This window comes from Aulonocara stuartgranti (assembly GCF_965226115.1).
Source record: "Aulonocara stuartgranti genome assembly, chromosome: 15".
Classification (NCBI taxonomy): domain Eukaryota; kingdom Metazoa; phylum Chordata; class Actinopteri; order Cichliformes; family Cichlidae; genus Aulonocara; species Aulonocara stuartgranti.
In genome coordinates, this window is record NC_138951.1 from 6,612,502 (window position 1) to 6,640,428 (window position 27,927).

The window sequence follows — 27,927 nt, forward strand, 5'->3', positions numbered from 1 at the left end:
TATTTGTTGCTGTATTGTTTGTCAAACAACTCCAGAAATTACGCTAAGAGGGTTTTTCTCAAAAGACTCAAAGACCTTTTGCTACTTTAAGGTTAAGCCTCTATAAATATCCCACTGCTTCCTTTCCTCCGCAAATTGTTTGCTCTGCTTTTCTTGTCCATCCTTTCTTCCGTCCCCCCCTTTCATCCCTTTCTTTCATCTCCTGTGCGCCTTTCTTCCCTTCAGTACGTCTAGTTCAGTATTGGATAGAAAAGTCATCTTAAACAGTTTATCTTGTATTTTCCCCAAAGGTTTTTTGTCATATGCTATTGATGCTAATAAAACTAATGTCGAACTTTCTCATTAAGCCAGTTTTCATGCTAACCCTCTCCTCTGCAGAAGGAGGACGGGACGGTGAACAGAGATTTTAAGAAGACAAAGACGAGAGAACAAGTTACGGCGGCCTTCCACGACTTTGTAAAAGGAAACAAGGATATACTGGTGAGTGTGTTTGTCTGGTTTACTGAATGTGCGTCAGTGGCCTTGAATACTGTTTAATTACCACATGGGTAATACTCACACACTCACGCATCACTGCAGAGGGCATAACATTGACTTACATTCATTTCCTGGAATCTTACCAAAACCATAACCACAATGTAAACCTAACCTTAAACCAAGCTGTAAAACACATAACCAGTCCGAGCATTTTTTAATTCAAGACTAGAGGTTACATAGAAATGTGTGCACAATACCCACAACAGCTTACTAAACAATTAAAAGCAGGTATTAGACTGTACATCGCTCCATATTCTGCACTTCTTCCCACTTTGTTTCGATATATAACTGAATCAGAATAGCTGAAGCGATATCGAAGTGTATTTTGTATTGCACTTTTTTTCGTTTCTTTCCTAAATGTACTTCTGTATATTGTTTACATCATTGAAATAAACTGAACACATACAAACACAGCTCAGATCTGCCAGATAAAAAATACTAACGGTTTGTTGGAACGTGCCATTAAAGCTTGTTTTTTTTTTGTTGTTCTGTTTTTCAGAATATCTATCTGTCTCGGCTGCAGGAAATAAGAGCCACTCTGGAGATCTCCCCATTCTTCAAAACTCATGAGGTAAGGGCACACTAGTTAGTTTATTTGTATACATTTTTTCATATACAAATATGTGAGTTCTGAGTGCATATACATTTATTTATGGTGTTTTCTATTGCCTGCACCGTGTATTTGTTTATTCTGTAAGGAATTTTATGATCAAAAAGCAAGAAATTCTGAACAAAATGTACTAACATGTACTAACTAACATAATAAAGCTGTAAACAGGTTGGGTTTGTCACACTCAATTTGTGTAAATGTCCAAGTTCAGACATGTTCAGATGTCACGTAGCTCATACTTTCAGATTGGCTATACTCCAGTCCTGTATTTGATTTTACGTTCAATCTTAGCTTGAATTGAATTATTAAGGAAACATGACTGCTCACTCTCTCACACACACACACCCAAATTCAAATATAAATACTAGCTGACATGAAGGACACTGATGTCACAAAACAGGAAGTGAGATTTCTAAAAGACGTAAACAAACACGTAGGGTGTTAATAAAAGAAGAAACTTGTTTACATTTATTTATTTCCTGTATTCTCATCTCATTCATCTCTGTGCCTCTCTGTGTGTTTGCCAGGTCATCGGCAGTTCCTTGTTGTTCGTTCATGACCGTAACGGACAGGCCAAAGTCTGGATGATTGACTTTGGGAAAACCACACCTCTCCCCGAGGGGAAGGAACTGACCCACCGAGCTTCCTGGGTGGAGGGGAACAGAGAAGACGGCTACCTTTTTGGACTCGATAGTTTGCTGGATATCATTTCATCCACGGTGAACTTATAAAGCTTAGGAGATTTCCTTTAATCAAGACGGGACACACAACCACTTCAACTCATTCGTCAGTCCTCGGGGGAACACTTCTGGGGACCTCCTCAAGAACTCTTTCACAGACACTTGTTCTCATGTTGGAAACACAATTATTAAAAAACCAAAACATGGCCGAATCCATACATAACCTTCAGAACGTCAAAAGTTTAGTCTTCTATTTTGTTGTCTTCGCCTTCTTAAGAGGTCTTAATAGTGCATTTGACAGAAAAAGCACAAGTGGAACTCATGACATTAACAACGTCTCAGTTCCTCATAAACCAGAAAACACGGTATCATTAACGTTCTTTGTTGCACCTGAGGTTTCCTGCTAAACGTTACTATGTAAAAGATTGAATTTTATATTTACAAAGGCCCCTAAAACATTTTTTAACTAAATTAATTCTCAGTTTTTAAAGAATTATGGATCTATCTATCAATTTAATTTTTTTAGAGGTGATTTTCCATATCTCTGTGCTCTGAACGAATTCCCCTTAAAGGGCGGCATTAGTTACATGCTACTTTCTCTTCCAGTACTTCCAGACTGGACAAGAGCACAGAGAAAATTCTTATGCCCTAAATCTTTCTGGCTTTGTTCCTTTAAATTGTGGTTATTGCTACAAGAATTTATATAAATATATGATAAAGAGGGTTATCCTTTTGTGTGAGGAATGTGAGGAATTTAAAAATGTCTGACATTGACGCCCCCTGGTGAAGGTTTTAATTTTTTTTCCCCAGTTATTTGAAAGATGCTGTAATCACATAATAACTGTAGTGGCTTTAAAAATGTCCACATTTCACCTTTAAAGCCTTGATTTGGCTGTAGTTTAAGATAAATTGCTTTTCGTCTTAACACAGTTAAGGTCACTCTCACAGGATTTTCTTTTTACACGTTTGACCACAACTCCATCACATTGCCATTCCTTTGAAAATATTCCCTTCATTACACTTTCAAGTAGTAGGAATTACATAGTTAAGAGTGTTTTTACTCATCAGATCACAGTTTTAAAATGTGTGGAAAGAATAGTAGTACTTTTATCTGCTTCACTCTTCAGAATTACCCGTTACACACGAAGCCTTAGAGAGGATTTAGATCATGTAGGCTGCTCGCATAAGTTTCAGTGGCAGCCTTGCCAGTTATTGCTGGATTATCCACAATAATCCGGCAATAACAGGCAATCAGGTGGAGCTAAACAATTCATCTCACAGCAGAAAGTAATGCGACGGAGGATATTGTTTCATATGTAACATAACTTTAGTTCATTTGACTTCAGTGGCCAAACACTTATCAGCCTTCTCACTCTGTACAGTAAGATTTATTTTGTTTGATGTAGTTTTAACTTTTTTCCATTTTTTTTTATTGTAACATTATTTTAGTTGACTCCTGTTGAACACTTAACAGCCATGAACAATCTTATTTAAGCTATATAGTGCCTTAATATTACAAATCCAAGTCAGACGAGTGAAAATCTGTTCTTTTTAAGCGTTGTTTGCTCTTAGTCTTAAATGTGGGCTTCTGTGCTTTAGCCTCTCACGAGTGCATGTTTATTATCCCTTTGAAAGGTTTGTTCTTAAGTTGTAGCTTGTTCTGTTTCTATTTAAATCTTTGTTTTAAATCAATGGATACCATGACATTTTGAAATTTATGACTGTTTTTGGGTTTTGTCCTCAAGCTTGTGTTGCATTATGAGTAAAACTCAAACTGTAGGGCAGACTGCTGACATTGTTGACAACCTATATTTGAACTTGAAAAAGGTTTATAGTATCTGACTAAGTGAGCCATGTCCTCCTGAGGGGGAATACCGTCATACCAGATGAGGACGAAAGAGAAAAATGTCTTATAATGTAACACATTCATGATGAAAAGTAATACTTAAACAGTTTCTGTAATGTACCATGAATTTAAAATGCCATGGTTTTCGGTTAAAGTTTGCAGTGAAAGTAGATGAGGAAAGAGACTACAATCCTAATGCAGTGCCTTCTTAAAGAAATAGTTGGGCATGTGGGGAAATGTTGTTATGTAGTTGAGGAAGAGATGGACACCACTCTCTGTTTGTGTGCTAAATGTGAAAATGTCTACCAGCAGTTGGCTAGTGTAGCTTAGCAAAAAAACTAGAAATAGGGGGAAATGTTCCTTGGTTAAACAATCAAGATTAAGATAAAACTTGTGTGTTTGTCAGTTTTAGATGTTGCCGTTTTTGCACAGGGATGAGACGAGCTGTTCTTTTTCCTTTTGCTAAGCTAAGCTAACTAGCTGCCAAAAGGGCCAGCAACTATTCCTTTAAGACCATCTAAACTATTGCTTTTGCTCCCCTTTGTGCACCTACAGTCATTTGTAAGTAGGCATCCTATTGTTCTGGCTTTGCCGGCTTCTGTATTTATTTGGGTTGTTCCTTTGAAAAATGAATTTTTTGGTGAAAGAACAATGTGTTCATGTGTGATTTCTATTAATCTTTGTAAGCCTATCTATCTATCTATCTATCTATCTATCTATCTATCGTGACTGATTGGGGTGAGGGGAGGGAGACAGGTCAAAAGACACTTTCTCTATCTGCCTATCTATGGCATGGGTTGGTATGTAAGCTGACAGCACAAGGATAGTTTTTCCTGTGGCCCATCCTCAGGAAGCCAACAGCGACCTCAAGCTGCAGCTTCTCTTTGACCACATTAATTGTTGTGTTTGCATGAGGGTAATTTGCCATTCAAATCACACCTGTCCACAACAGCAGCCACGTCTGGAGTTGGTGGGAAAGAAAGGCAATGATTCATGGGACCTTCTGAACAGAGATGTTGATGAGGTTGATGTGGGGTTCCCCCCCCCCTTCCACTTTTATTAAGGTTAGGGGTGAAAAAGACAAGCCTCTGTGAGTCTTCTTTTTTCAATTCTTTCAAAACTTCTGGGACATCAAATTCTTTCCTTGCATTTGTTGTGTATCTGTGTCATAAAATCTGGCTTGAGTTTCACAGCAAGCTTATTTCCCATATTCCGCACTGGAATGCAAGGTGGAATATTTAATTTGTCTACATCCTGGTCTCATATATCATATGTTCACTATAGAGGACAAGTGAATTTATTGAGTCTAGAAAGTGATTACAACTTATAAAACCTTTAGTCACACGAGCTGTGTAGCTCTGCGGTGCCCTCTGCTGTCCCAATATCGAAACTGCAGGGGAAACAATAACATCCCTGTAATTGAAAAAGAAACGTGCGTGTACATGTTTTTGTTTGGGTTTGTGTCGTTATTGTTGTTTTGAGTAAAGACTGCTTCGAAGTTATTTTCTTCTGCTAGACATTTCAATGTAATGGTCCAATCAGAACATTTTTTATTTAATTAAACATGGCCGCTCCAGTAAGGTACCGTCCTCTTACCAACAGTAGAGGGAAGCACAGGCCCATTTCACCATCGAGGGCTGTATTTTTGTTTATATAGCTGACACCTTTGTGGAATTAGTCTTTTATCCACGCCGCCACCCCGCCTTGTAAAAGTTAAACTTGTTATCAGTAAACTCAGCTACAAATCAGGCGGTGGTCACATCTAACCGTCACTTTGTTTTTCTCCGTGATAAACCAATCAGCACGCGCCTTTAAACTCCGCCTCCCGTCAAACAACCGTTGCTTGTGTTGTCAACAGACGGCGGAGGACCAATAGGAGTAGAGAGCGGGACGGAGCGAGGGAGGAGAAAAACCAGAGTCTTGTAAAGCTAAAGTTATGTCAATTTAGCTTCAGTACATAGCTTTTGATAATAAAGCAGGAGGACCCCCGAAAAATAAACATGGTGGTTGTACATGTCCCGCCCCTCCAGCCCCCCAAAGTCTAGAAGGACTCTGGTACGTCCTTCTTGTATGTGGTAAATTTCGACTTAGTGTGTGCGTTCCTCATTATCGCTGCACGACACACGAGCGGGTTACGTCATCGCACCGTTCTTGGTGTTGAGAAGTTGGTAAATATGGTTTGACCTCATGGTGGAGAGAGAGGGAGACAAACTGGATTAAACGCTACCAGCAGTAGCAGCAGCAGCAGGAGGAGGAGGGCGGCTAATAACCTTTAGCTCCTGCTGTTAGCACACCGTTTCCCAAGATAAAGAGTATCCTCGGGAAAGTGCTGCTGCAGCTCAAATAAACATCGGCTGCTTTGACTCTCCATAGGCGGGCCACTTTATCTGATAAGACTTGGGGAAACCAGCAAAGAGCCCACACGACAGCTGCTGGTGAGTACCTATCGTGCATTAGCTGCTAATTATTATGTACGCAGTCAAGTATATTTTTGGTTGGCCTCGTCCGCTTCTCGTCGCTTCAGCCTCAAACCAGCTGAACGTGAAAAATCCTGCGCAGCGGCGTGCTGACGTGCCTGCCATGACCATGGCTGCCCCGTACTTGTACAAACTTTGTCAAGCTGCAGACCGAGCGCTAATTTATTCGGGACATTTGGAAATCTGCGCAGGCTATTCGCAGCAGCCGTAATGCTAGTTTTAACTCCTTAACGTGGCACGAGTTTGTTGTTATGAAGTCTCGTGCACGGTCGCCTACGAGGAAGTGAGTTAGGAGGAGTTTTAAAAGGACAACTGTCGTTGTGCCCTTGCATTGAAAGAAGAGAGGCCGTAGTGTCTCGTTACGCTGTTAAAACGTGTGTTAAAGCTTAATTCCAAATTTATACATTTTTGGAAGAGCGTGCACCTAGTGACTAGCATATGTTTATTTCAGGTACTGCGGGAAAAATAAAATTTCGCTTATTTGGCATAAACGGAAGTCAATTGTTGACACTCGTGTACGTGTTTTCGTTTCGGTTAACCTTTAACTGAAACTATTGTTAATAGTTTCCTGTAGTAATTGTACAACTTTCATATCTGCACAACATTTTAGAGCAATCATTTCAAGAATCAAACACTCTAAAACATATAACACATCTATTACTATGGACGATTATAATTTTTGAGAAGTTTCTTTTTTTTCCTTTTTTTTAATGTCAGTCCCAGTACCCATCATCACCTCGATGTTATATTATTGTTAAAAGTTTTAGTTGTTATATATTATAATGTGTTTCATGGTCTCTTGTGATACAACTAATAGCATTAATTTGGCCAAAAATCTAATAAAATAGAGAAGCATGCTTTCCCATTTTACCATGTCAGATTATGTACACATAAAAGTGAGGTAGGTCAATCTAAGCCTCTATGAAGTGCTAACAGATAAAAGTGTAACAGCTGGCTGTGATTGCATTATTTTTAATGCAGGAACTGCCTTTGATTGTGCAGTTTATTAAAATGGGAGAGACTCTTCTTTTCCAGGAGTCTCGCAGGACGACGTGAGTTTATTCACGTTTCCCTCATAAACGGTGGTGACGCCACTGCAAAGTTAACGGGAAACATTTCCCACTCTTGGCTCAGGAACGCTTGTCAAGGGCAAGTGATGGTAGACTGTCAGGAAGCCATGAGGTGGACTGAGCAGGATTCAGACGCTGACTAACACTGCTTGGGCTATTTCCATAACGGTGAGACAACAGCTTGAGCAGCAGACAACAGCTGCGGCTTAGGTGTGCATATTTGCCACACAGTCAGTACGCTATTACCAAAATCATACCTTTTAGTTTCCCTCCTCTGGAGATGAGGGCTCGGGGCCCACACACACAGGCCACACACCGACTCTGGCAAATGGGAAGTTGCTCAGCCGATTACATTTGGCAATAAAATTACATCTTAGTCACAGCCAGAGAAAAATCAACGGCACTGTAATGAATGTGGACCAGGGCACATTCTAAGCCAGAAAAAACCCCTGAAGTGTTTCTGAATCTTGATTTTATAACCGTGGAGTCTAAGTACAGTAGGAGATTTGTCTTTTACAGATTTAGGTCTAAATAAACAAGTAAGGGATCTTGGAAGAGGCACATTGTGGGAAGTTAAGTTTAAGATGGCACAGCTTTGTAATTGGAAAGAGTGTTGTATTTCAATAAAATCAAAGACTGAAATTACCTTAAAAACGAGATGAATTAGCTGTACCCTTTATAGCTATTTTAACTTTCAAACTTAATCTTTAAATTTAATCTTAAACACTGTGAAGGAAAATGAGCATTCAGATTTCTCAAACATGATTATTCCAGTGCAAATATTACTGATCTAAAAAAAAAAAAAAAGAATAAATCCTATCACGTCTTTCCACAAACTCTTCATTTCTTCCCCTTCCTCTTGGTTCCTTGTAGGGCTGCTCGATTATGGCAAAAATGATAATCACGATTATTTTCACTGAAATTGAGATCACGATTATTTGACGATATTTATTTAACCCTTTAAGACCTACTATAGAACCAAGTCCACCAGAGCTTATATTATTTTTTTTACATGCTGTAGTGCCATTTGTGGGAGCATTTCAAGTTGCTATACATCAATACAACTGTTATAGCCCATATTTTAATAATATGTATGTATTAAGTCCATAGTAATTACATAAATTGCAAAAAAGTGCAATAAACTACAAAAAAAATTGAAAATCGCTTTTGTTTTGTTTACATATATTTCTACTTGGAGAAATTTAAGAGGCTTATCCCTCAAAACTTTAAATACAATAAAGTTGCAAAAAATAGTTTCCCACCACAGGAAATTTATTTTGAGTGTCTTCATAGTTTTATTTTGGAGATACAGCAATTTTTATATACTGCAGGAAAAACAAAAAACAATCCTATGATGCAAATTTGCAAAGAAAACAGCATGTGCATCATTTCACTGTGGGAAGTGTTACGAACAGCTGATAGGAACGGCGAAGCGTGTTTCTGGAATATTATGTTTTTGTTCCTGCAAGCGAGGACAAGCTGATGGCATCAGATGTAAGTACAACTCCTCCGGTTTCATATGCAAAACAAATTATTGCGCTAGCTTACACGGTTCAGGTTCTACAGGGATTTAAAAATAGTTACGCAAAACGGAGCGTGCTGCTCTGACCGGCTTTAAAGGGTTAACAATGACTTTAAAAAATAATATAAAATAGTGTGCAACACCACTGAAGTTTTTTTTTTTAAACTCTCTTTTCAACCAACGGCAGTCACTCTCCAAATAACTTCTGCTTAGCTTTCCGAGCTTCCCTCGGGTCCTCTTAATCAGCGGTCTCCAACCTTTTTTGCGCCACGGACCGGTTTATGCCCGACAATATTTTCACGGACCGGCCTTAAAGGTGTCGCGGATAAATTAGGGAGGGGCTAATAATCGGCTCAGTCATTTTTAATGATCGTTGAAAGCCCAGATCGTAATCGTGATTAAAATTCGATTAATTGAGCAGCCCTAGTTCCTTGTGTCACAAAGTATCCACCATCTGAAAACAGAGCAGCCCTGAAGGAGGATGGATGACCCACTTCTGACTCAGGCGATGTATGTGCACTGCTTCACATACACGCTTATTGATATGTTGCGTAGATTCCTTCAGCCACAGCCCCAGCAGCTTTCTCCACAGGCCCAAATCCTCGCCAAGCTGTTTTGGAGCCTGTTGTCACGCCCACAAAGCAGCACCTGTAACATTGTAACAAAAACAGGCAGCAAGCTGTAAGAGGCAGGAATGCAGCGGTGGCTCTGCTGTTTAGATAAGCCTGAAACAAACCCAAGTTTTATTCGTGTCTTAACTCAATCTTGAGATTTGCTTTCAAGCGTTGCCATCACAATAGCAACAGCTTTAACAGTCTGTAAAGATAACCAGGTTGTTTCCTGAAAGGAAGATGCGACATTTTTAGATTCATAGAAAACCAGCCTCGTCGTCCCGTCGCTCGGCATAAAATATGACGGTGGGCCTCGAGCATGAACTCAACACGTGCTCCCACACTCACTCGTGCACAAAAATAGCTGAAAGATTTATCCCTTGCTCTCCTCCCGTTTTGTTTCCAGTGACATTTTCAGATGCAGCCCTGGACCACATGCACGCATACTCACAGCTTACAAGCATTCGCCTTCCCTTTCTTGTGCCTCCGTGTGCCCAAACAGGGATCGGAGGTCATGGGTATTTTTAGACAGAGTATTAAAGTCCTCTCAAGATGTGACAGCTGTGTATGTTTGTGAGTGTTTCTGTTGGCAGTGACTCGACAACGGGTTTTATTTCTTTCCATTTGCCTTCTTTGTTTCTATGGTCTTTTTTTTATCTTCCCTGAAGAGGTAAACTGACACATTAAAATCTCTGACTGCTTTGTGTCGGAGCTTCCAGGGGAATCAAAGGATGACATTCACCCCACATTTTTCTCTGTTTTGTTGTCTTTCTGTCTTCTGTTTGTAGTCCATCATGGCAGGTGATATGATGTTGCTAATGCGAGGCCTGGCTAAGCTGAGCCAGGCAGTCGTAGAGACTCAGACCAACACCCTCCGCAGTGGGACAGGTATGTTTCTGAACAATATTCCCTGTGCTTTTATCTTTCTGTTTCTTTGGTAGTCATGTTCCCACTTTACTAAACCAGACATTTCCGTGTGGGACTTGCAGCGACCCCAAAACTGACTTTCATTCAAATGATATGAGGCACAGCCCAGTTAAATCCCCTCCCCTCTGGGAGGAAAACCAATTCATTTGCTTTGTATTGACTGTGTTTTGTGTGAAGGTGACTCCTTCTCGAGTCTGCTGATAGGATAAGGAGCCTAGAGCTCAGCGTTTATCAGGAGCTAAAGGAAGAAAAGAAAATGGTTTGAGGAGGCAAAAGTAGACACAGATGTTGGACAGCAGCAGGGTTCAGAATGAGAACACAGAAATCCTGACATCCCTGTAGCAAGCATTTTGTCACTGATAAATGAAATGTTCAAATTGTGTCAGTTTTATAGCCAAAACGTGTTGACAGGAAGTTCATTTGTACTGTAGTGTAAAAAGTCACAAAGTTATAAGTAAATGTTTGTAAGTGCTTGAACTGACTTCTATCTACAACTTGATAACAAATAGCGAGTGTTCTTTAACGTGGCATGTCTAATTTTCAGGCAGCTAAAGAACTTTTGTTAGTGTTTCAGTACTTGTTTGGTTTGGAGCCCAACTTGTAATGTAATGTTAAGACATTCATTGGGAGTGACCAGGATGGACATAATTAGAAATGAGCACATCAGGGGCAGCTCAAAATGAGAGGTTTATACACAAAGTTAAAAAGGCAAGGCTTGGACATGTGCAGATGATGTTCAAGGGTGTTTAATATGGAGCTGCCAGGCAGGAGGAAAAGAGGGAGACCTCACAGGAGATTCATGGATGTAGTGAAGGAGGACACGCAGAGGGTTGGTGTGGCAGAGGAGGATGCTAGGGATCAGGTGAGATGGGTGAAGAGAATCCTACGGTGGCCCTGAGAGACCAAACGCACTGCAACTTAAGAAAACAAGAAAAGGCGTTTTTGGGGAAACGATAACATGACAGAAGAGCTGTGGAAGGGATAAGTGATAAGCTAATAGCAAACATGTGTCTACAGTATTATATATATGAGTCATGCAATGAAAACACACATTACCTGCATCTTTTTCTTGATCACAGCACTGACGAACCCTCTGTTCTTTTAAGTGTGTCCATTTCTGTCACTTCCTCAGCTGTTCTGTCACATTATTATGTCCCCGAACACTTCTGTTGTGTTTTGTGTGCTTGTTTTTGTTTTTCTATTTGCTGTTGCTTTTTTTTTTTTGTCTGCATTAAGCTGTCCACTGAGGGCAAACAGAATCGTTTTTATGATTGACGACTTTGGAATAATTTTCTAAATAACAGCACAGTAGCCTTGCGTAAAAGGACATCCTAAAGCTGTTTTGTAACTGTTGCTCAAGTTTTAAAAGAAATGAAAGTTTTACAGTTAATAAAGAAAAAGGAGGAATTGGTCCAGGAAACTGGATGGCCACAGGAACGAAGGGCCTTCTGCAATATTCAGTTGACTAATTTTAACCAGAACACTAAGATGCATTGTTCATAATGAAGTTTATAAAATATTAACACAATAGTTGCTTTATTATTAGCAGAAAACAACTTGAAGTTTCCTGTATTTGTATAACCAGCCCCAGGAATAGGCGCTGCTGTCCAAAGTGTCCAATCAGCTGCGGAGCAAGGCATCTCGGCAGCCATGGTAAAAATCCAGGTTTGTGCAGATAATACTGTGTATTTTAATAAATGTCATAACGGTACTTTGACTTTGTTTTAAATGTATGCATTTGTCTCTAAAGGAAATGTCCGGCCAGCAGCAAAGCTATTCCTCAGAGTCCGACTTCGACTTTCCTCCAGATGACAGCACATTCAACACTTCAGAGTTCAGGGATGAAGGTGCAGACTTCACAGTGGATCACTCAGGAAGCAGCGATGACGCAGCAACAGGGGCGAAGCATGCCAGTGGGAAACACTCAGTATTTGAAGGATACAAAGACCCCAGCAAACAGTTCAGTGGGAACACCAGATCCTACCACCAAGATGTGAGGTAAGAATGGTTGTGCCATAAACGAATCACTGCTGCCGGTTATGGGGGATTAAGGTAATTCTCTTTGCTTTCTCTGTGGCAGACATCTTAGTGGACGTCAGCTCTACAACCACAGAATGAACAAACATGTGTGGAGGCAGCTTTACTTTCAGCATCCTGTCAGTCAGTTCAGGAGCTACCATCAGGACCCATCCACGATGGGGGGATTGACGGCCGAAGACATCGAGAAAGCTCGAGAGAGCAAGGGGACTGATGGAAAACCACATAAACAGATGGTAATTCCTCTTTCTCATTTCCTGTTCCTTGAACACAAAGCTACTCGTTTAAACGCTTAATTTCTGCTATTGGTTTCAAATTTTAATGGAAAGTCACATTGCGTTGTGTCTTCTTCAGCTGAGTGAGAGAGCCAGAGAGAGGAAAGTGCCCGTGACCCGGATCAGCAGATTGGCCAACTTTGGAGGTACAGCATTACACTGCGTCTGAGTCATGGATGATTCAGTGGATGTTAATATTTGACTGTATCTGTAGTCGTGCAAGTCTGCATATACATCAGCAGCAAAGTAAAGCTTTGTGTGGCTAGACCTCAGCTTTTAATGGTCCAGATGACATTTATTGGGTCCTACATTCAAACTAATATTTGAAAACAGAGTGTGTTCTTTCTGATTACACAGAAGTCAAAGTGAGTCTCTATTAATTGAAAGATCTAGTTGTGTTGGTGAAATGTTGTCTAATTGTTGAGCTTTTTTTGTGCTTAATAATATATAAAAACTGAGTTGGTAAAATTCTAGTCACCTAATCTTGTAATCTTTTAACCTCCCACTTACCTTTTTAGGTGAGGTCACTGGTGTTAAGACAGTACTAATAAATTCACGTGACTACATAAGGCCATTTCTAAATGGCAGCGAATACAAAAACAAAGCCCTTAAAGGAACCGAAGGAAACAAGACATTGAGAAATGTGTGTAACATGCTTGTCAGACGTTGGAGCCGCACTCAAAACAAAAACCTCTAGAAATGAGGTCAAGCTTCCTCAGCCTTTTCTTTAACTAATCTGCTCCTGTTGAGATAAAAACATGCCCTGTTAGGCAGCTACAAGCTGGCACAGCGAGACACCGGCAGCCTGAAAGGGAGTTCTGCAATCGTGCAGCCATAAAAGGAATGAAATGTGTTTGACTTTGTAGTGCACACGGCTGTTGTTAATCTACTATTTCACCACGTTCACAGTTTTCCATTTATTGTCTGTGACACATTTAATGAATAAATTAATGCAGTTCAGTTATGTACATTAAAGAAAAAATCTAAAATTGATTTTTAAAATTTAACATTCTCTGTCTGGTTTACAATATACTCACTTGCCACTTTTTTATGCACACCAGTATGAGGTTGGACCTGTTTTTATTTTTTAGAACTGTTTTAATTATTTGCGGCATAGATGCAACAAGGTGATGGAGATATTTATTAGACATTCTGGTTAGAATTAGACGATCTAATCGCACAGTTTCTCCAGATTTGCACGTCCATGATGCGAATGATCCCGCTCCACCCCATTCCAAAAGTGGGTTGTGGTATTTAATGATGCATGGAAGCACAGATCCAAGAATGGATCCGTGTTTTCATGTTGTTTACGCTAAATTCTGACCCTACCATCAGAGTGCTGCAGCAGAAATCAAGACTCATCAGACCAAACAACGTTTTTCCAGTCTTCTTCTGGTCAATTTTTGGTGAGCCCACGTAAATTGCAACTCAGTTTTCTGTTTGTAGCTGCAAGACTGGCACCTGGTGTGATCTAAGACTGTTGTAGCGTAGCTGCTTTAAGATTCAGTGTGGTTTGCGTTCGAAGATGCTTTTCTGCATACCTTGGTGGCAGCAAGTGCTTTTTTGAGTTATTGTTGCCTTCCTGTCAGCTCAAAGCGGTCTGGCTCTTCTCTGACCTCTGACATCAACAAGGCATTTTCAGCCAGAGAACTACAGCTCTCTGCATACTTTCTTTTTTTTTCTCACCATTTCCTGTAAACTCTAGAGATGGTTGTGTGGGGAAAACCCCAGTTTTAACTCACCATTCTTCCCGATTCTGATACTCAGTTTGAGCTTAAGCAGGTCATCTTGATTGCTGTCGTTGACTTTATTGACTGATTAGACATTTGTGTTAGTAATCAATTGAGCGCGTCTAATAAAGTGGCTGGTGAGTTAACCATTAGCCAAAGGTTCAATGTGTATCTTCCAGAAAATGACTGAAGTCATCAGCCTGCTACTTGTTGACTTACCTTACAACACTAGAGGCTAGCTGCCTGACGTTGGATGACTTTCTTGCTAACCTTGTTGCTAGCAACATTTGTGTTTTATTTTGTTTCTTTGTTTTTGTGTTGTTTTTTATTGTGGAGTTTGTGTTGCAGTGTGAGTTTACCCTTTTTGTTGACGTTGGTGATTAGGGGATGCAATTTCTAAGCTAACATTAGCTAATGTTGCTAGTGTTGAACATTGAGAGCAGAGGCAAGGTCCTGAAAAAAGACCTCAGCAGCAAGCATAAACACTTCAGAGGCAACAGAGAGCGCTGTGGGAGATCAGCTTTTATATGTTGGATTACATTCTGTTCACACATTAATAGTACGAGACATCTAATGTTCACACAAGCACAGCAAAGAGCTCGCAGCTAGCCTCAGAAGTAGTTTAAGAGAACTGATCGGCAGCTTTTGTGTTAGGAACTTCTCCTCAGACAGATGATGGATCTGTCAGGAGGAGGCACAGAGTCAAACCGGAGCCAGAAATGTGAACGAGAATATAAAGTGGACAGAAGTGAAACATGAACAGCCTCACATAAGTCAGCATGGAACGTCGACATTGCAGAATTTAGCCACAGCTCATTCCAAACAAGTTGGAATTGCAGAGAGCCGCGACAGGTAGAGAGCTGAGATGATTCAGCATGTTGACAGCGGTAACATTTAGAAGGTGTTGAAAAGAGGAGGCGATGCATGAGCCTGGCCTCGACCCCGTCCTTCACTCCCCTACAACATTTGGCAACAAAGTCGGACAAGGCAAAAAGCACCAAACCGATTCATTGCGTGGCATCGGCCTCCTCTCGCCGTTGCCTTTCAAGTCACCGCTTCCAAAGGTTTTGCTGACAGTGCAGTTTGGTTCTGAATACCAAATAAACTGACGAGAATAAGCACCGCAGTCATTTTTGCAAACACGTTGCTTTTCTTGAGATCGAATGATGGACAGACACTTGTGCGTGGTCTGGAAAACAAAATATGTCACTCAGAGATGCTGCTGGAAATGCTGATCTCTCTTTGGCTTGACAGTTGCACATGCTGACATCATACAGTTATATAGGTACAGTCACGTAACCGGCTGCCTCATATTCAGTGTTTAAATCTGTGCATTGCAAATCCTCTCTAAACCAGGAAACAAAACACAGGCACATGACATTACTGTGAAAGGAAAAGTTACACGTTAAGTTACACTCATACACACACACACACGAAGCAATGATGAATAAGTGCTCAGTTGACTTGTATACATGACACTGAAGCACACCGCGTCCCCATTTGTCCGTCCACCGCTGCATCTCTGCTTCAGAGAGGCCGCTGACTAACTGATTATGTAACGTTGAGTTATGTAAGTTAGAAGCAAGCTCAGAGGAACTTCACAAACAACCGCCCACTTGCGCAAACTCTTTCTTTTAATCCTCTAATTTCTAACATGATTGAGTTTTCCAAAAGCTTTCAGTTTTTTTTGACATTATTTCCATGTTTTGGATGCAACTGTTACTACTGCAGCCATTGCCAAATACTGACACGATCAAAGGCTTTGTTTGCTTTCTATTTTTGTCATATTTTCTGTTGCATATGTTTTATTTTGATAGGAGTGATAGCAGTTGCAACAGATGGCCTCGTTTAGTCAGGTTATTTACACTCATGACAGAGCAGAGGTGAGGGTCCCGTTAAAGCCGCAGCCTGTCCATACTCTGATTTACTAAAAGGATTTTTTTTTTTATACATACGCTGCATGATTTGTGTTTTACTGTCAGTGTAGATGTGAGCTTTGTTTTGTTCTTTTCATCAATTAAAAAAAAACAGCAGAACATCATCAGATGACGCATTCAGTGCTTTAAAATGTGTTGTATTTGTGTGTTAATGATGAAAACGCATTGGTCTTTGTTGTTGTAATACATTGGTATGTGTTTTGGTTTTTCTGTGTGTTTGCACCAGGTCTGGCTGTAGGTTTGGGTATTGGAGCTCTAGCAGAATTCGCCAAGAAGAGCATCAGACAAAACGGCGCAGAAGGTAACACTCAGAAATGCGTACACGCACACACACGCCTAAGTGGCTCGAGCAGTGAGCGGGATTTACACGTTACAGCTAAGAAATGGATGAAAACCTCACCGTTTGCTTTTAAAACACTGGCATATTTATTCATTTTTTACATGACACTTGTTCTTAACAGTAGTATACACAGAAAAAAATCTTAGTAATGTTGTGGTGAGGACTCCTCACGGTGCGTTTGTTTTTGGTTTATGGTAACAACATGCAGAGATTTTGCAGCAGCATTCCTATGAATTGCCCTCAGCACCAATCCCTCTTGCATGTTATTACATGTTGCACACTTCAATTAGGCCATCTCCCTTACAGCCTGCCCCCTAAACAGACGTCCCTGCTCTGCTTCGTCAACCTGCTAATCCTGAAACACAGGCTAAGCTGAAACAGAGCGTACAGGCGTAAATCTGTGGCATTTATGCATCTGTTTGTTGCTATTTATTTTTGTGTGCGCTTTAATCCCAGGCACACACTGAACGTGTGTGTGTGTGTGTGTGTGTGTGTGTGTGTGTAATCTTCATTAAAGCCTCTGAAGGCAGCTTCAGATGTACCAGAGCGTACTACCTGATGACCTACTGACACACGTACACAGTCACACCCCTCACACATTGGTACAGTCAGATCCACAGCGCTGCGTCCCATTTACCACAGAAGTCGGATACTGGAGCTGCGAGTAACATCACTCCCAAGATATGCATGTTCTAGCAGTAAAGCTGGAAAAGCAAGATAGTCATCCTTAGCATGAATGCCTATCTTAATAAGGCTAGTCACATGCATCACTAGCAGGACTGCTCAACTCTTCTTTTTTAGTTTTTTGTTTTTACGCACTGCCAGTGTTCTGCATATAGCTTATATAGTAAGTCACAAATACACAACAGTAGTCCTGCACATTGCAAATACGGGGTAGGCTTAAATGTAAGGACTCTCTAAAAATTGTCCATAATTCCTAAATGTTGCACGAAATATTTCTCTTAAATCCTTGAATTAAAACGTTTGTCCTTCAGTCAAATCCTTGTTGCCTTATTTTAAAGTAATTGTGTTGCTGCATAGAAGAAAAACAGTAAATGTGACACAAGAGCTTGTGAACCTGACTGTGCACACAAGACCACAGACCAGTCTTGACAAAACTTTGCAGAAACATTGCCTACTTCATATAAATGTGAGTGCCCACATCTGTATGGCGTATACAAATCCCACAATCATATATATTTGTAGAATTGACAGTTTAATTGGGCACGACGACCTTACGACTACTATCACGGTGGCCACTTTTGTTGATGTTTAGTTTCTGCACGGCCTACATTTGTTACACTGTGTATTTTAATGGTCAGTGCAAATTTTTTAATCTTTCTGGAGCAGATTATCAATCAAGTTATCAAAATAAGCCTCAATAAAAATGTTCAAAGGCTAAAAAAAAAATAGCAGAGGAGATCAGACAACTATGTGGGGATAAGTTTAAATTCAAAATATGTGTCACATGACCAAACAAGCACTTCAGGTGCAAAATCTGTCTGTATGGAAAAAAGCAAATACATACAAATACTTAATGAAATCTGTGAAACGTTTTATGTAATCACAATTAAGAAAAGTAAGTATGATTTTTACAGTTATTGTTTATTGGCCTGCTGATTGGATAAAACACTTAACATGCATAACAAAATGCACTACATGCAAATGTAATACTTCTTTTTGTCTTCAGGTGAAAACAGGAAAGCAGTTCTGGACTCGAGCCCTTTCCTGTCCGAGGCCAACGCTGAGCGCATTGTCAGAACTCTGTGCAAAGTCAGAGGAGCTGCATTAAAGTTGGGACAGATGCTCAGCATTCAAGGTGAGAGACGGACATAGTCGCATTGAAATTTAGATTTTTTTTAAAGTTTTCTGCTGGTGAATAAAAAGCATTCCTTACCCTGGATTATGTGAAGGGAAACACTCTATAAAATCACAGTTTTCAGGCTGATTATTGTGGTGCAGGTTAGCTTGACCGTGTGCTGTAGTAGCTGAGAACTTGTAAACTGACTAAGAGTTGGGACAGAGGACTTTTTGGTGAGCTTGTTTGTTTTTGTTTAGTTTTTTTTGCCGTCTTTATACTGCGGCTCTGTGTTGGCTCTAACCTGCATTTAGGTCAGTGCTTGTACACAAACAGATAATCCGAGAGCGAGGCCAGCGGCAGTAAACGACACAACCAGTGAGTTAATGAAGCCGTGTCAGGTAACAGCAGTAAACCCGTCATCACAGCTTTGTTTAGCTCTGTTGCTACCTCTGCCCAACCTTGATTTGGTGACCTTTTCCTTTGGTATTCGTGCCATCTTTGCCTGAACAGTGCAGTGCAGTAAATATAATAAGCCATGAAGACGGTAGCAGGAGAGAGGAAGGCAGCGGCTTCAAAAAAGACCAGGTCAGTCCACTGTGCTGAGACCTGTTGAGCAGTGTTACCATGTCTCTCAAGTGGTGACAAACTGCAGTTTCGAAGTGTGGCTGGGTCAGGGGTTAATGTAATATTCTGTGGGTGGACACACACAATCTCTCTGCTCTTTTCACAGAAAATGTAAAAAGCTGAAATGGAAATGATGATGATGATAATAATAATAATAATAATAATAATAATAATAATAATAGTAGTCTGCGGTTGACTATATGCAGAGGATAGAAATCCCTGCAGTCTTTGTCCTCTGCTGACATTTATCTGCCATGGCGGGAATGCAGTGCTGGGCAGATGATTGTCTGTTCAGCCATTGTGCTCTTTTAGCACAGCACTCAAAACTGTGTTAACCTCGAGAGGTCTGAAACTGTTAATAAAGTCTTTAATCCTGGTTACATATATCTTCTGCAGCGCCGGCCAAAGCCAACATTAGACACTGGCAATCTATCAGTTTACACAGCGAGTCTGATTTAACTCGCTGATTATGATTATGATGTGGTTTATTGTACTCAAGCAGTAAAATCAGGCAATTATTATGAGTATTAAAGCTTGATTGCTGTATGTGCTATTTATGTAGTATCTACAATTTTCAGTCCCATTAAACAAAGTACTAAACTGTACTTTTACTACACATTTTAGTAGGAAACTACACAGCAATTTAATCTACACATTATATCGATGTGTCTGGCTTAATTGTTTATGATAAATTGCTGAGTAATTGCACAATTACATTTGTGCTGTTACTCTATATTCCGACTGCTCTCACACTCACACTGTGATTTTTCCTTTTGACAGCTCAGCTTGTGTTTATAAGCGGACCCACAGCTTCACAATCAGCTAGCAAACCGTTGCCTTTGATCATTAACTCATGTCTGTAAAGTTAAGTTGACTCAGTTTTTCGTCTCTAAGCTGCAAGTATAAATAAAGCACGTCTGATAAGAACAGGTGACCCATAAGCCAGTCAGCCAAAAACTGCATTTTTCAGTCTGTATTTGATGCATGTTTCTCTCAGATTTCTCACAACCGGCTGCACTTAAATCAACGAGAGTCCTCTGACTGTAGCGAGGCATATCCACATATTCAGTTCTGCACTACAGTCACTAAGAGCAGGATCTGTGTTTGTGCACTGGCCTGTGAGAGAGCGGGAGAGCTGCCCCTCACACACTGGCTCAGAGAGAGAGAGAATGTTTTTTTGCATCACGCAGTGTCTAAATGTTACTTTGATCTTTGATGATTAGGCCCTGGTGCCTGTTTCGTACGTGTTTCAGCACCCACTCCTGTGTGTCGTTCATGTTTTTTGGGGTTTTTTCTAAAGTAATGGTGCCGCTCAGGTTGCGTTATGCAACGCAATATGGTAGTGAAAAAATAAGCAAATGGGTTTGCTGATGTTATCACGCTGACCTTATTTAACAAGAGTTGAACTTGGGGTCATTCTTTATGCTCAATGATTGCTCAAAGTTGTGGGTAGAGGAGCATGTTTGGATTTTTTTTTTTTCATTGGTTTGTTTTTTAGCTTTTATGAGGGGAATGGCAGGTAAAATGTTTGAGAACCACTTAACTTAATCTGTAATTAAAGATCTCAAGATGTTTTTATGTTTCAGATGACGCTTTCATCAATCCTCATCTTGCCAAGATTTTTGAGCGTGTGAGACAGAGTGCTGACTTCATGCCAATCAAACAAATGACAGTAAGACTGATAGTTATGCCATTTCCTCAGCAACTTATATTTTATTTAATGATTTAAGTTGTATTACATTGTGATTCCTGCCCCTGGCTCTTTTGAAAGACTTTTTTTTCCAGTGATGCTAAAATCCTACTTGCTCTTGTCTGTCTGCAGAAAGCACTGAATAACGATTTGGGCCCAAACTGGAGGGACAAGCTGGAAATGTTTGAGGAACGCCCTTTTGCGGCAGCGTCCATCGGGCAGGTTCACCTTGCACGGATGAAGGATGGCAGGGAGGTGGCCATGAAAATACAGGTTAGGATAAAAACATGTGACACTGCGTCCTCGTGTTGTCAACACTCGCTTAAACTTGCATGCATACAGGAAACGCATAATCTGATTATCAGATGGATGCGTTTCCTTACAGAGGAACATGTGAGCCAGTTATCTCATGCTTTTACTGAATAAAATAGATTTATTGCTTTGCTAACTGTTTATACTAAATATGATTGTGTGATCAAATTAAACAAAGTGTTTGAAAGTTTTTCTCTCTGTCTGTTGTCTTCAGTATCCTGGTGTGGCTCAGAGTATCAACAGTGATGTCAACAATTTGATGACGGTGCTGAATATGAGCAATGCTCTGCCTGAAGGTGTGTACACACACACACACACACACACACACACACACACACACACACACACACACACACACAGCATCCTCTTCATCTCCCTGTGTCTGCTTCTCTCTACCTGTTTCTGAGTTACTGTTTCCACGACTAGTCCCAATGTTTTTGTCCTGTTTTGTTTGTGTCTTTAGGTCTGTTTCCAGAGCACCTGATAGATGTCATGAGAAAAGAGCTAGCCCTGGAGTGTGACTATATTAGAGAAGCCCAGTGTGCAAGGAAGTTCAGGTATTATGCAGCAAGTGTTGTTGTAATCTGAAAGCCAAGCTTGAGAAATATTTTTTCCTTTAATTAAATTACTAAAGAAAATAATTTTTAGCTCATATGGCCAAAGGATTCGTGAGCTCATGCTATGGCAATTTACAAGAATTGCTTTTCCTGGGGCATTGCTCAGATTTTAGTGATCACCTAATAGGTCTTCACCCAGATTGTGGTCAAATTTGAGGTTCTGAGTGGATTTGAATTTCTACTAATTTAGCAATACACCCGACCAATGAAAACTTATCGCTTTGTTTCCATATTTCATAAACATATCTTAAATCCTGGATTTCTAAAACTCAGTCTATGTAAACCTGATTAAACCTTTAAGAAATAAAAGGTGTAGGGTCTAGCTGTCATGAATTCACGTGCAGGAATCTGAGCCTAATGCTATATTACACTGGAAATGGGAAATCAGAAATCTTGAATTCTGGGTCATGATCAGCCCCTCAAGTGGAACTTGCCACTTACAAAAGTCTGAGAAGTCCCACCAACCCCAACTGCGTGATTCAAGCAGGATAAATGGCAGTAAAGCTGCAGCAGTTGTATTTGTGACTCTCTAATTCAGCGAGGCACAGAGAAACCGACCATGCTGCAGCATTGCATTGTGCTCCAGGTATTGTTAGTGATGGCGCCACCTGGCTTCAGAGCAAAACAGAGCCTGTATTCGTACTCACTGGAACACAGTCACCTCGTGTGTGACAGTCATTCCCAGCTCCAAGGTCTGACTTCCAAGTTAAAAGGAAGGCTGCATTAATCTATGTGCTGGGATAAAGTGGACTGTAGACCTAACTGTCATGCCAGTGACAGCACACTATCGTACTCGACAGAATCCCTGATGCACTGATCGAGTATTTGAGCTCACATCATGGCTCGATTCTCCTTTCTGTTCTTTCTCCGCACTGTGCAGTCTGCTCTCCGTCACCCCTGAAACACTCGGGTTACACAGATATGGTTAGCTTATTCCACCCCCCTTTTTAAATGTCCGTTGCTTGGGTTCAAGGTCAGGCTGACTGTGATTGCTAGCCAGTTTTATATATAGACTTAACACTCTATGTGGAGTGTTGTGTTCTTAAGTTGTATTTCATGTGTTTTTGTATCTGCTCACGTCTGGCTCAGGGAGCTGTTAAAGGACCATCCGTTCTTCTACGTACCAGAGGTGATAGACGAGCTGAGCAGCCGCCATGTTCTCACTACTGAACTCGTTCCTGGATTTCCCCTGGACAAAGCCGAGAGCCTCTCTCAGGAGCTGAAGAACGAGGTACGGATGGTTATGATTACACAAGTTAGTTTGTGCAGAGGGGCTTTCTCAACTGCAGACATTCCTTTCTTAGCGGATCCCAGTTCAGTCAACACACTAAACACCACAAAAAAGCAAAAGCGAGTACAATCTGGCATGTGTTTCTTTTCAGCAGATTGAATGTATACCTTTGTCTTTTCTTTCAGATCTGCCTCAACATCTTGACTCTGTGTGTCAGAGAGCTGTTCGAGTTCAGGTACATGCAGACTGACCCAAACTGGTCCAACTTCTTCTATGATCCACAGGCGCACAGGGTGAGTTTCAGTACAACCTGTTGTGTGTTGTCATGAAGTTTGTTCAGCTGTAAATATAAGTAATATGAAGTTGGCAGTTAATGGGAAATGGTAACTGCCGTGTGCTCCTCTAGGTGGCGCTGTTGGACTTTGGAGCCACGAGAGGATTTGATCAATGTTTCACTGATGTCTACATAGAGGTGAGACCAGGCAGCTGCTATATAATTATCATGAATGGTGATGATGTATGCTCTTTATGGAGCTTCACTAACTTTTTCTGTGTTGATCTTCTGACTGTGGGATGTTAATCTCAGATTGTCAAGCCTTAAATGACTTTAGTAACTCTTAATGCTTCTGCATGCCAAGACTTTTTGAACAATTTCTTTCATTCTCTCAACTTTGGGGGATCAGTTTGGGTTTGGCTCCTTCTGTTTCAACATGATGCTCACCAGTGCCCAAAGCAAGGTGCATACAGACATGGATGAGCGGTATGGAAGAACTTGACTGGCCTCCACAGTCTTGAACTCAACCTGATAAACAACCTTTGGGACGAATTGGAGTGGAGACTGTGAGCCAGGCCTTTTCATTCAACATCAGTGTCTGACCTCACAAATCTTTAAAAAAAAAAAAAAATCAGAAATCCCATAAACACTCTTAAAGCCTTCCCAGAAGAGTTGAAGCTGTTATAGCTGCAAAGGAGCCAACATCATATTAAAACGTATGGATTAAGAATGGACTGTCACTCAAGTTCATATGCATGTGGAGACAGATGAGCGAATCCTTTTGGCAGTACAGTGCAGGTGCAGCTGTAATATTTCTAGCAGTAATCCAGAGACGAGACAACATAAAGCTCCAGTAGTTGTAAACCCTGAGGGGAGATGTACGTCTTAGTTTTTTCGCTGATGTTGACATTTTGTAACTCACACTTGTACTCATTTGCCTCTGATGATTGGTGAACTCGATCTTAATGCCAAATCAGAAGGTGTTAAAAGACCCTAATTATTCATGGCAACCCAAATCCTCGCAAGAGATTCGAATCTAAATTTGAATGAAGAAAAAGAGAGTGACATGTGCGACCTGTGTGTGTCCTGTGCAGATAATCCGTTCAGCTGCCATGGGCAACAGGGAGGGAGTACTAAAGAAATCTATCGAGATGAAGTTCCTGACCGGTTACGAGTCCAAGGTAATGATCTCTGAGCTTTTTCTGCCTGCTCTGCTTTACAAATGATGGCTTTGTCACTGTGGAGTAGCCATAAACAAGTAAATGAGAGTTGTAAAAGTGCGCAAACATAATGTGTTAAGCATGTGTTTTGGTTTATTAAATTTTTTTGTTCTTTTGTTTTTTGTTTTTTTACGTGTGTTGTCCAGGCAATGGTGAATGCCCACGTGGATGCAGTGATGATCCTCGGCGAGGCTTTTGCCTCCTCGGTGCCCTTCGACTTCGGTTCCCAGTCCACCACCGAGAGGATCCACAACCTCATCCCCGTGATGCTCAAACACCGGCTCACCCCGCCCCCGGAGGAGACGTACTCGCTCCACCGTAAGATGGGCGGCTCGTTCCTCATCTGCTCCCGGTTGAATGCTCAGCTGCAGTGCAGGGAGATGTTCGAAATGTCGTATCAGAAGTACTGGGAAGGCCGCACACCACCGTCTGACTCGGCATAAAACCAATCTGTGTTTGGAATTATGATGGACTGGATGGGGGGGAAGGGGGCCAACAGAAAAGTGTCCATAGATACCAAAACGGAGGAAGGAAACTGTCGTCGAGCGCCAGCGTGTTGGGCATCCAATGAAAAGACCCGCATACATATCAACACCCATCATTTTTGGTTTGAAAGAGGGAGCAGCAACATGGTGTGCGTGTTGCGTTTAAGGCCAGAAGAAAAAAAAGCTGTAAGAGACAAGAGTGAAGGAGAGAAGCAGCCTTGTTTTAGGTGTAAACTGAGTGTAAAAAGGTTGAATTTGCATCTCTTGATGATTTCACGATGATTCTTGCATCTTATGTTGCTGTGTTTTGTTGAGCTTTGGGATACACTGTAAAGTTTGCTCTTTACCGTAAATGTCACAACATTGCATTGCGTTAACTAAGCTTTCATTTTAGGCCAGAATAACAATGCAGGTATTTCTGCTTCTTTTTAAAAAAAAAAAACCAAACACATTTAATTAGATATTATGGCTATAAATAATAGGTATTGGTCTAAAAGCAGACTGCAGATAATTACAGTCTTTTTTTTTAATAAAATAAAAATAGAGATGATGAGAATTATTCAAGCATTTTGTTTAGTTTAGTTTTTTTTTTTTTTAAAGGGGGTGACAAAGTGATATTTCTCAGCACTTACACACAAGAATGTGTGACTTTAGCATATGTATATGTAGTATACAGGATCTTGTGTATTAATGCAGCCAGACAGTACTAAATGATGTTGTTTATAGCTTGTAGCTTCTAAGGGAAATTGTTTTGGGCATGAGATTAAGTCAAGCTTAATTCACAGGAGGATGAAAGTCTCTAATTTAAATAGGTTCTGTCCTCTTTTTGGGTTTTAAACAGTGTTCATATGGACTAACTAGCCAAGTTAGCATCATTGTTGCTCAAAATTTAAATTCTGTCAGACATAATTCAGATTTCCTGAATCTGAATTGTTTTTTTTCCTTATTTTCAGTCAGAAACTAACAAACCACATGGATCCATGTTGCTCTCTGCTTAGAAATGAATGTTTCCCAGAAGAAACAGGTCATAGCTCACACATCAAACACTGGACCTGAATGTTCACAAACTACCTGGATGGGAAGCGCTCGTCCTGATAACGCACAAGATCAGCTTGTGGGCTTGGCTCGCTCCCACAAGTCGGTAATCTCTCCACCCCTCCTTGGGTGAAAAATCCTCCTAACTGGTGTGTGACTGTGAAAGTTCTCTGTGATCTGCTGTGTGAATACTGTTATGATGATATGGTGTGAAAATGGGGGGGGGGAAAAAACAAGGTGCCTGATGTTTCTAGCAGATGGTTTGTAGCTAGAAATCTCTACTTTATATTTCATATTAAGCATCACTGAGCAGAGGGTTTCAATTTTGTAATCGAAATGCATTCTTAACTGAACGTTGTAATAAAATATATGAAAAGAGTAAATGTTTGAGCTACTCTGGTCGGGGTGTCTCTGTGTGGGTTTATGTGTGTGTGTGTGTGTGGTCCCTGCTTTACGTTATCACTGTTACCCAGGCATATGTGTGTATAACCCAGATTTTGATGTGTGCTGGCCCCTCGGTTAGGTTGTAATCTGTTTTTAAAAGAGAAAACGAGTGAAAACACAGTAGAGGGAGAGAGGTCATCTTCCTTATTTAGCTACGTCTTGGCCAGCAGTGGAGGAACTGGCACAGAGCCTGGGAAATGAGAAGGCACGCTGAAATATTCAGACGATGTGAACCCGCACACTTAAAATATCCGAGCAAATAAATCATGCTGTTACCTGCGCACAGGGAGGTGAGTTGCTTTGGGGCGAGTGGGCGTCGATAGACACACTCTTTGTGATACTTTTCGTTTGGAGAAACCCAAACCTATTGCAAGTAATTTCAGTTAACCGGTGCTTTCATCTTTCAGTGTGACGTGCATGAAGAACCTGATGTAATTCACTAAATATCCAGCACACGGCGCTGCCGTGTTCTCCCACAGCGACTTGACAGGTCAGCCGCTGGAGTAGAGACAACATCCTGATGAGAAAACAAAACATAAGCAGCCTGAAGCCAGACGGATAATTATATGGAACTCAGCTGGCTGCAGGTACAATATTGCTTTATTAAAAATATCCGGTGTGCAGAGGCGGGAGAGATTACACACAGCAGCAGTGATTAAATCAGGCGCATGTACTTGACACTGAATGCTGTGTGTGTGTGTGCATGAGAGATTCATATAAATGCACACATGAAAGGTCATAAATTATACCTCTGACCCTGAAGCATGTATTTATTGTGTTAGAAAATAGTCAAACTAATTATACAACAATTAAGTATTGGTATGGAAAGCTTGATCAGGGTTTTATTTTATTAAATCTAGTCAAATACAGTCTGCTTGTATAAACAGTACTGTGCAAAAGTCTTGAGCTACCCTTTGTTTCTGCACGTTTTGCTAAGAAAAAGGAAAATGGTTACAGTGATATAATGAAAACTAAGACCTGTTGACACTGACTTTCAGTCCAGTTCTTGTGTAATCTGGAATACCTCAGCCTTTCTCCCTGTTTCCCTTTCTTGACGGTGGCTTCCTGATTGCCACCTTTCCACTGAGGCCATTTTGGATCAACAGTAGATGGATCAACTAGTGGTCCAGTTCATCGCTCGGGCCCTGTACCAGATACCAGCTTCCTCAAGGACACACTGCATGGCATGCCGAGATATATAAGTTTTTAGCTAACAGCTCTCTGAGAACTGCCTTGTTAGTGCAAAAAGGCTATTTTATCCCCATCAAAGGGTGTTATTTTTGATGTTTTTCGTGGATTTTTCAGGTTCTGTCCAGAGGAAAAAAATACCTTCAGTAAGCCTAAAAACTATTGCTCGAGATCACTTTAAAAATGAAAAGAAATGTTAAAAAATTAGGAGTGCCTCAAGGCTTTCACACAATACTGTATAATAATGTTAGAAAATCTATCTGAACATCCTGTCTATCAAACTCAAAATACTTTTTAGAACTACTTTATAAACCCTGGCTGTGTGGCAGTTTGTTAAGACGGGCATCCAGCATCCATGTTTGGATTAAGACGTTTTTCTAGCCCACGTAGGTGCTGTGCTTCATCCC

At 40.7% G+C, this 27,927-nt stretch overlaps 2 protein-coding genes across 4 annotated transcripts in view; both read left to right on the forward strand.

Moving 5' to 3' along the window:
• itpkb (inositol-trisphosphate 3-kinase B) overlaps positions 1-4,325 on the forward strand; it is a 43,076-nt gene extending 38,751 nt beyond the window's left edge. For both annotated transcript variants that reach the window (XM_082505671.1, XM_082505670.1), the window contains 3 exons: positions 379-480; positions 1,037-1,108; positions 1,675-4,325. In XM_082505671.1, coding sequence (XP_082361797.1) covers positions 379-480; positions 1,037-1,108; positions 1,675-1,878 — 378 coding nt within the window. In that variant the 3' untranslated portion in view covers positions 1,879-4,325. The remainder of the gene's footprint in view (positions 1-378; positions 481-1,036; positions 1,109-1,674) is intronic.
• Positions 4,326-5,549: 1,224 nt separating this feature from the next.
• coq8aa (coenzyme Q8A-a) lies at positions 5,550-26,271 on the forward strand. 2 transcript variants are annotated; one of them, XM_082506100.1, is made up of 17 exons: positions 5,550-5,728; positions 10,142-10,241; positions 11,866-11,945; positions 12,031-12,278; positions 12,361-12,553; positions 12,672-12,738; positions 16,486-16,560; positions 18,290-18,418; positions 20,611-20,696; positions 20,847-20,987; positions 21,241-21,322; positions 21,490-21,583; positions 22,733-22,874; positions 23,060-23,167; positions 23,281-23,346; positions 24,243-24,329; positions 24,515-26,271. In XM_082506100.1, exons 1-17 carry the CDS (start codon positions 5,687-5,689, stop codon positions 24,809-24,811), a joined length of 2,037 nt encoding a protein of 678 aa, XP_082362226.1. In that variant the 5' UTR covers positions 5,550-5,686; the 3' UTR covers positions 24,812-26,271. The 2 variants fall into 2 exon arrangements, with proteins under 2 accessions (XP_082362226.1, XP_082362227.1); XM_082506101.1 differs by lacking the exon at positions 5,550-5,728 and adding an exon at positions 5,748-6,108.
• The last annotated feature ends 1,656 nt before the right edge of the window (positions 26,272-27,927 follow it).

Excerpts from the sequence above, each read along its gene's own strand:
- coq8aa (XM_082506100.1), top strand. The coding sequence starts at position 5,687 with ATGTCCCGCCCCTCCAGCCCCCCAAAGTCTAGAAGGACTCTG. Across the intron at positions 22,875-23,059 it reads CTCAGGAGCTGAAGAACGAG|ATCTGCCTCAACATCTTGAC; the intron begins GTACGGATGGTT and ends CTTTTCTTTCAG. Across the intron at positions 23,347-24,242 it reads TCACTGATGTCTACATAGAG|ATAATCCGTTCAGCTGCCAT; the intron begins GTGAGACCAGGC and ends TGTCCTGTGCAG.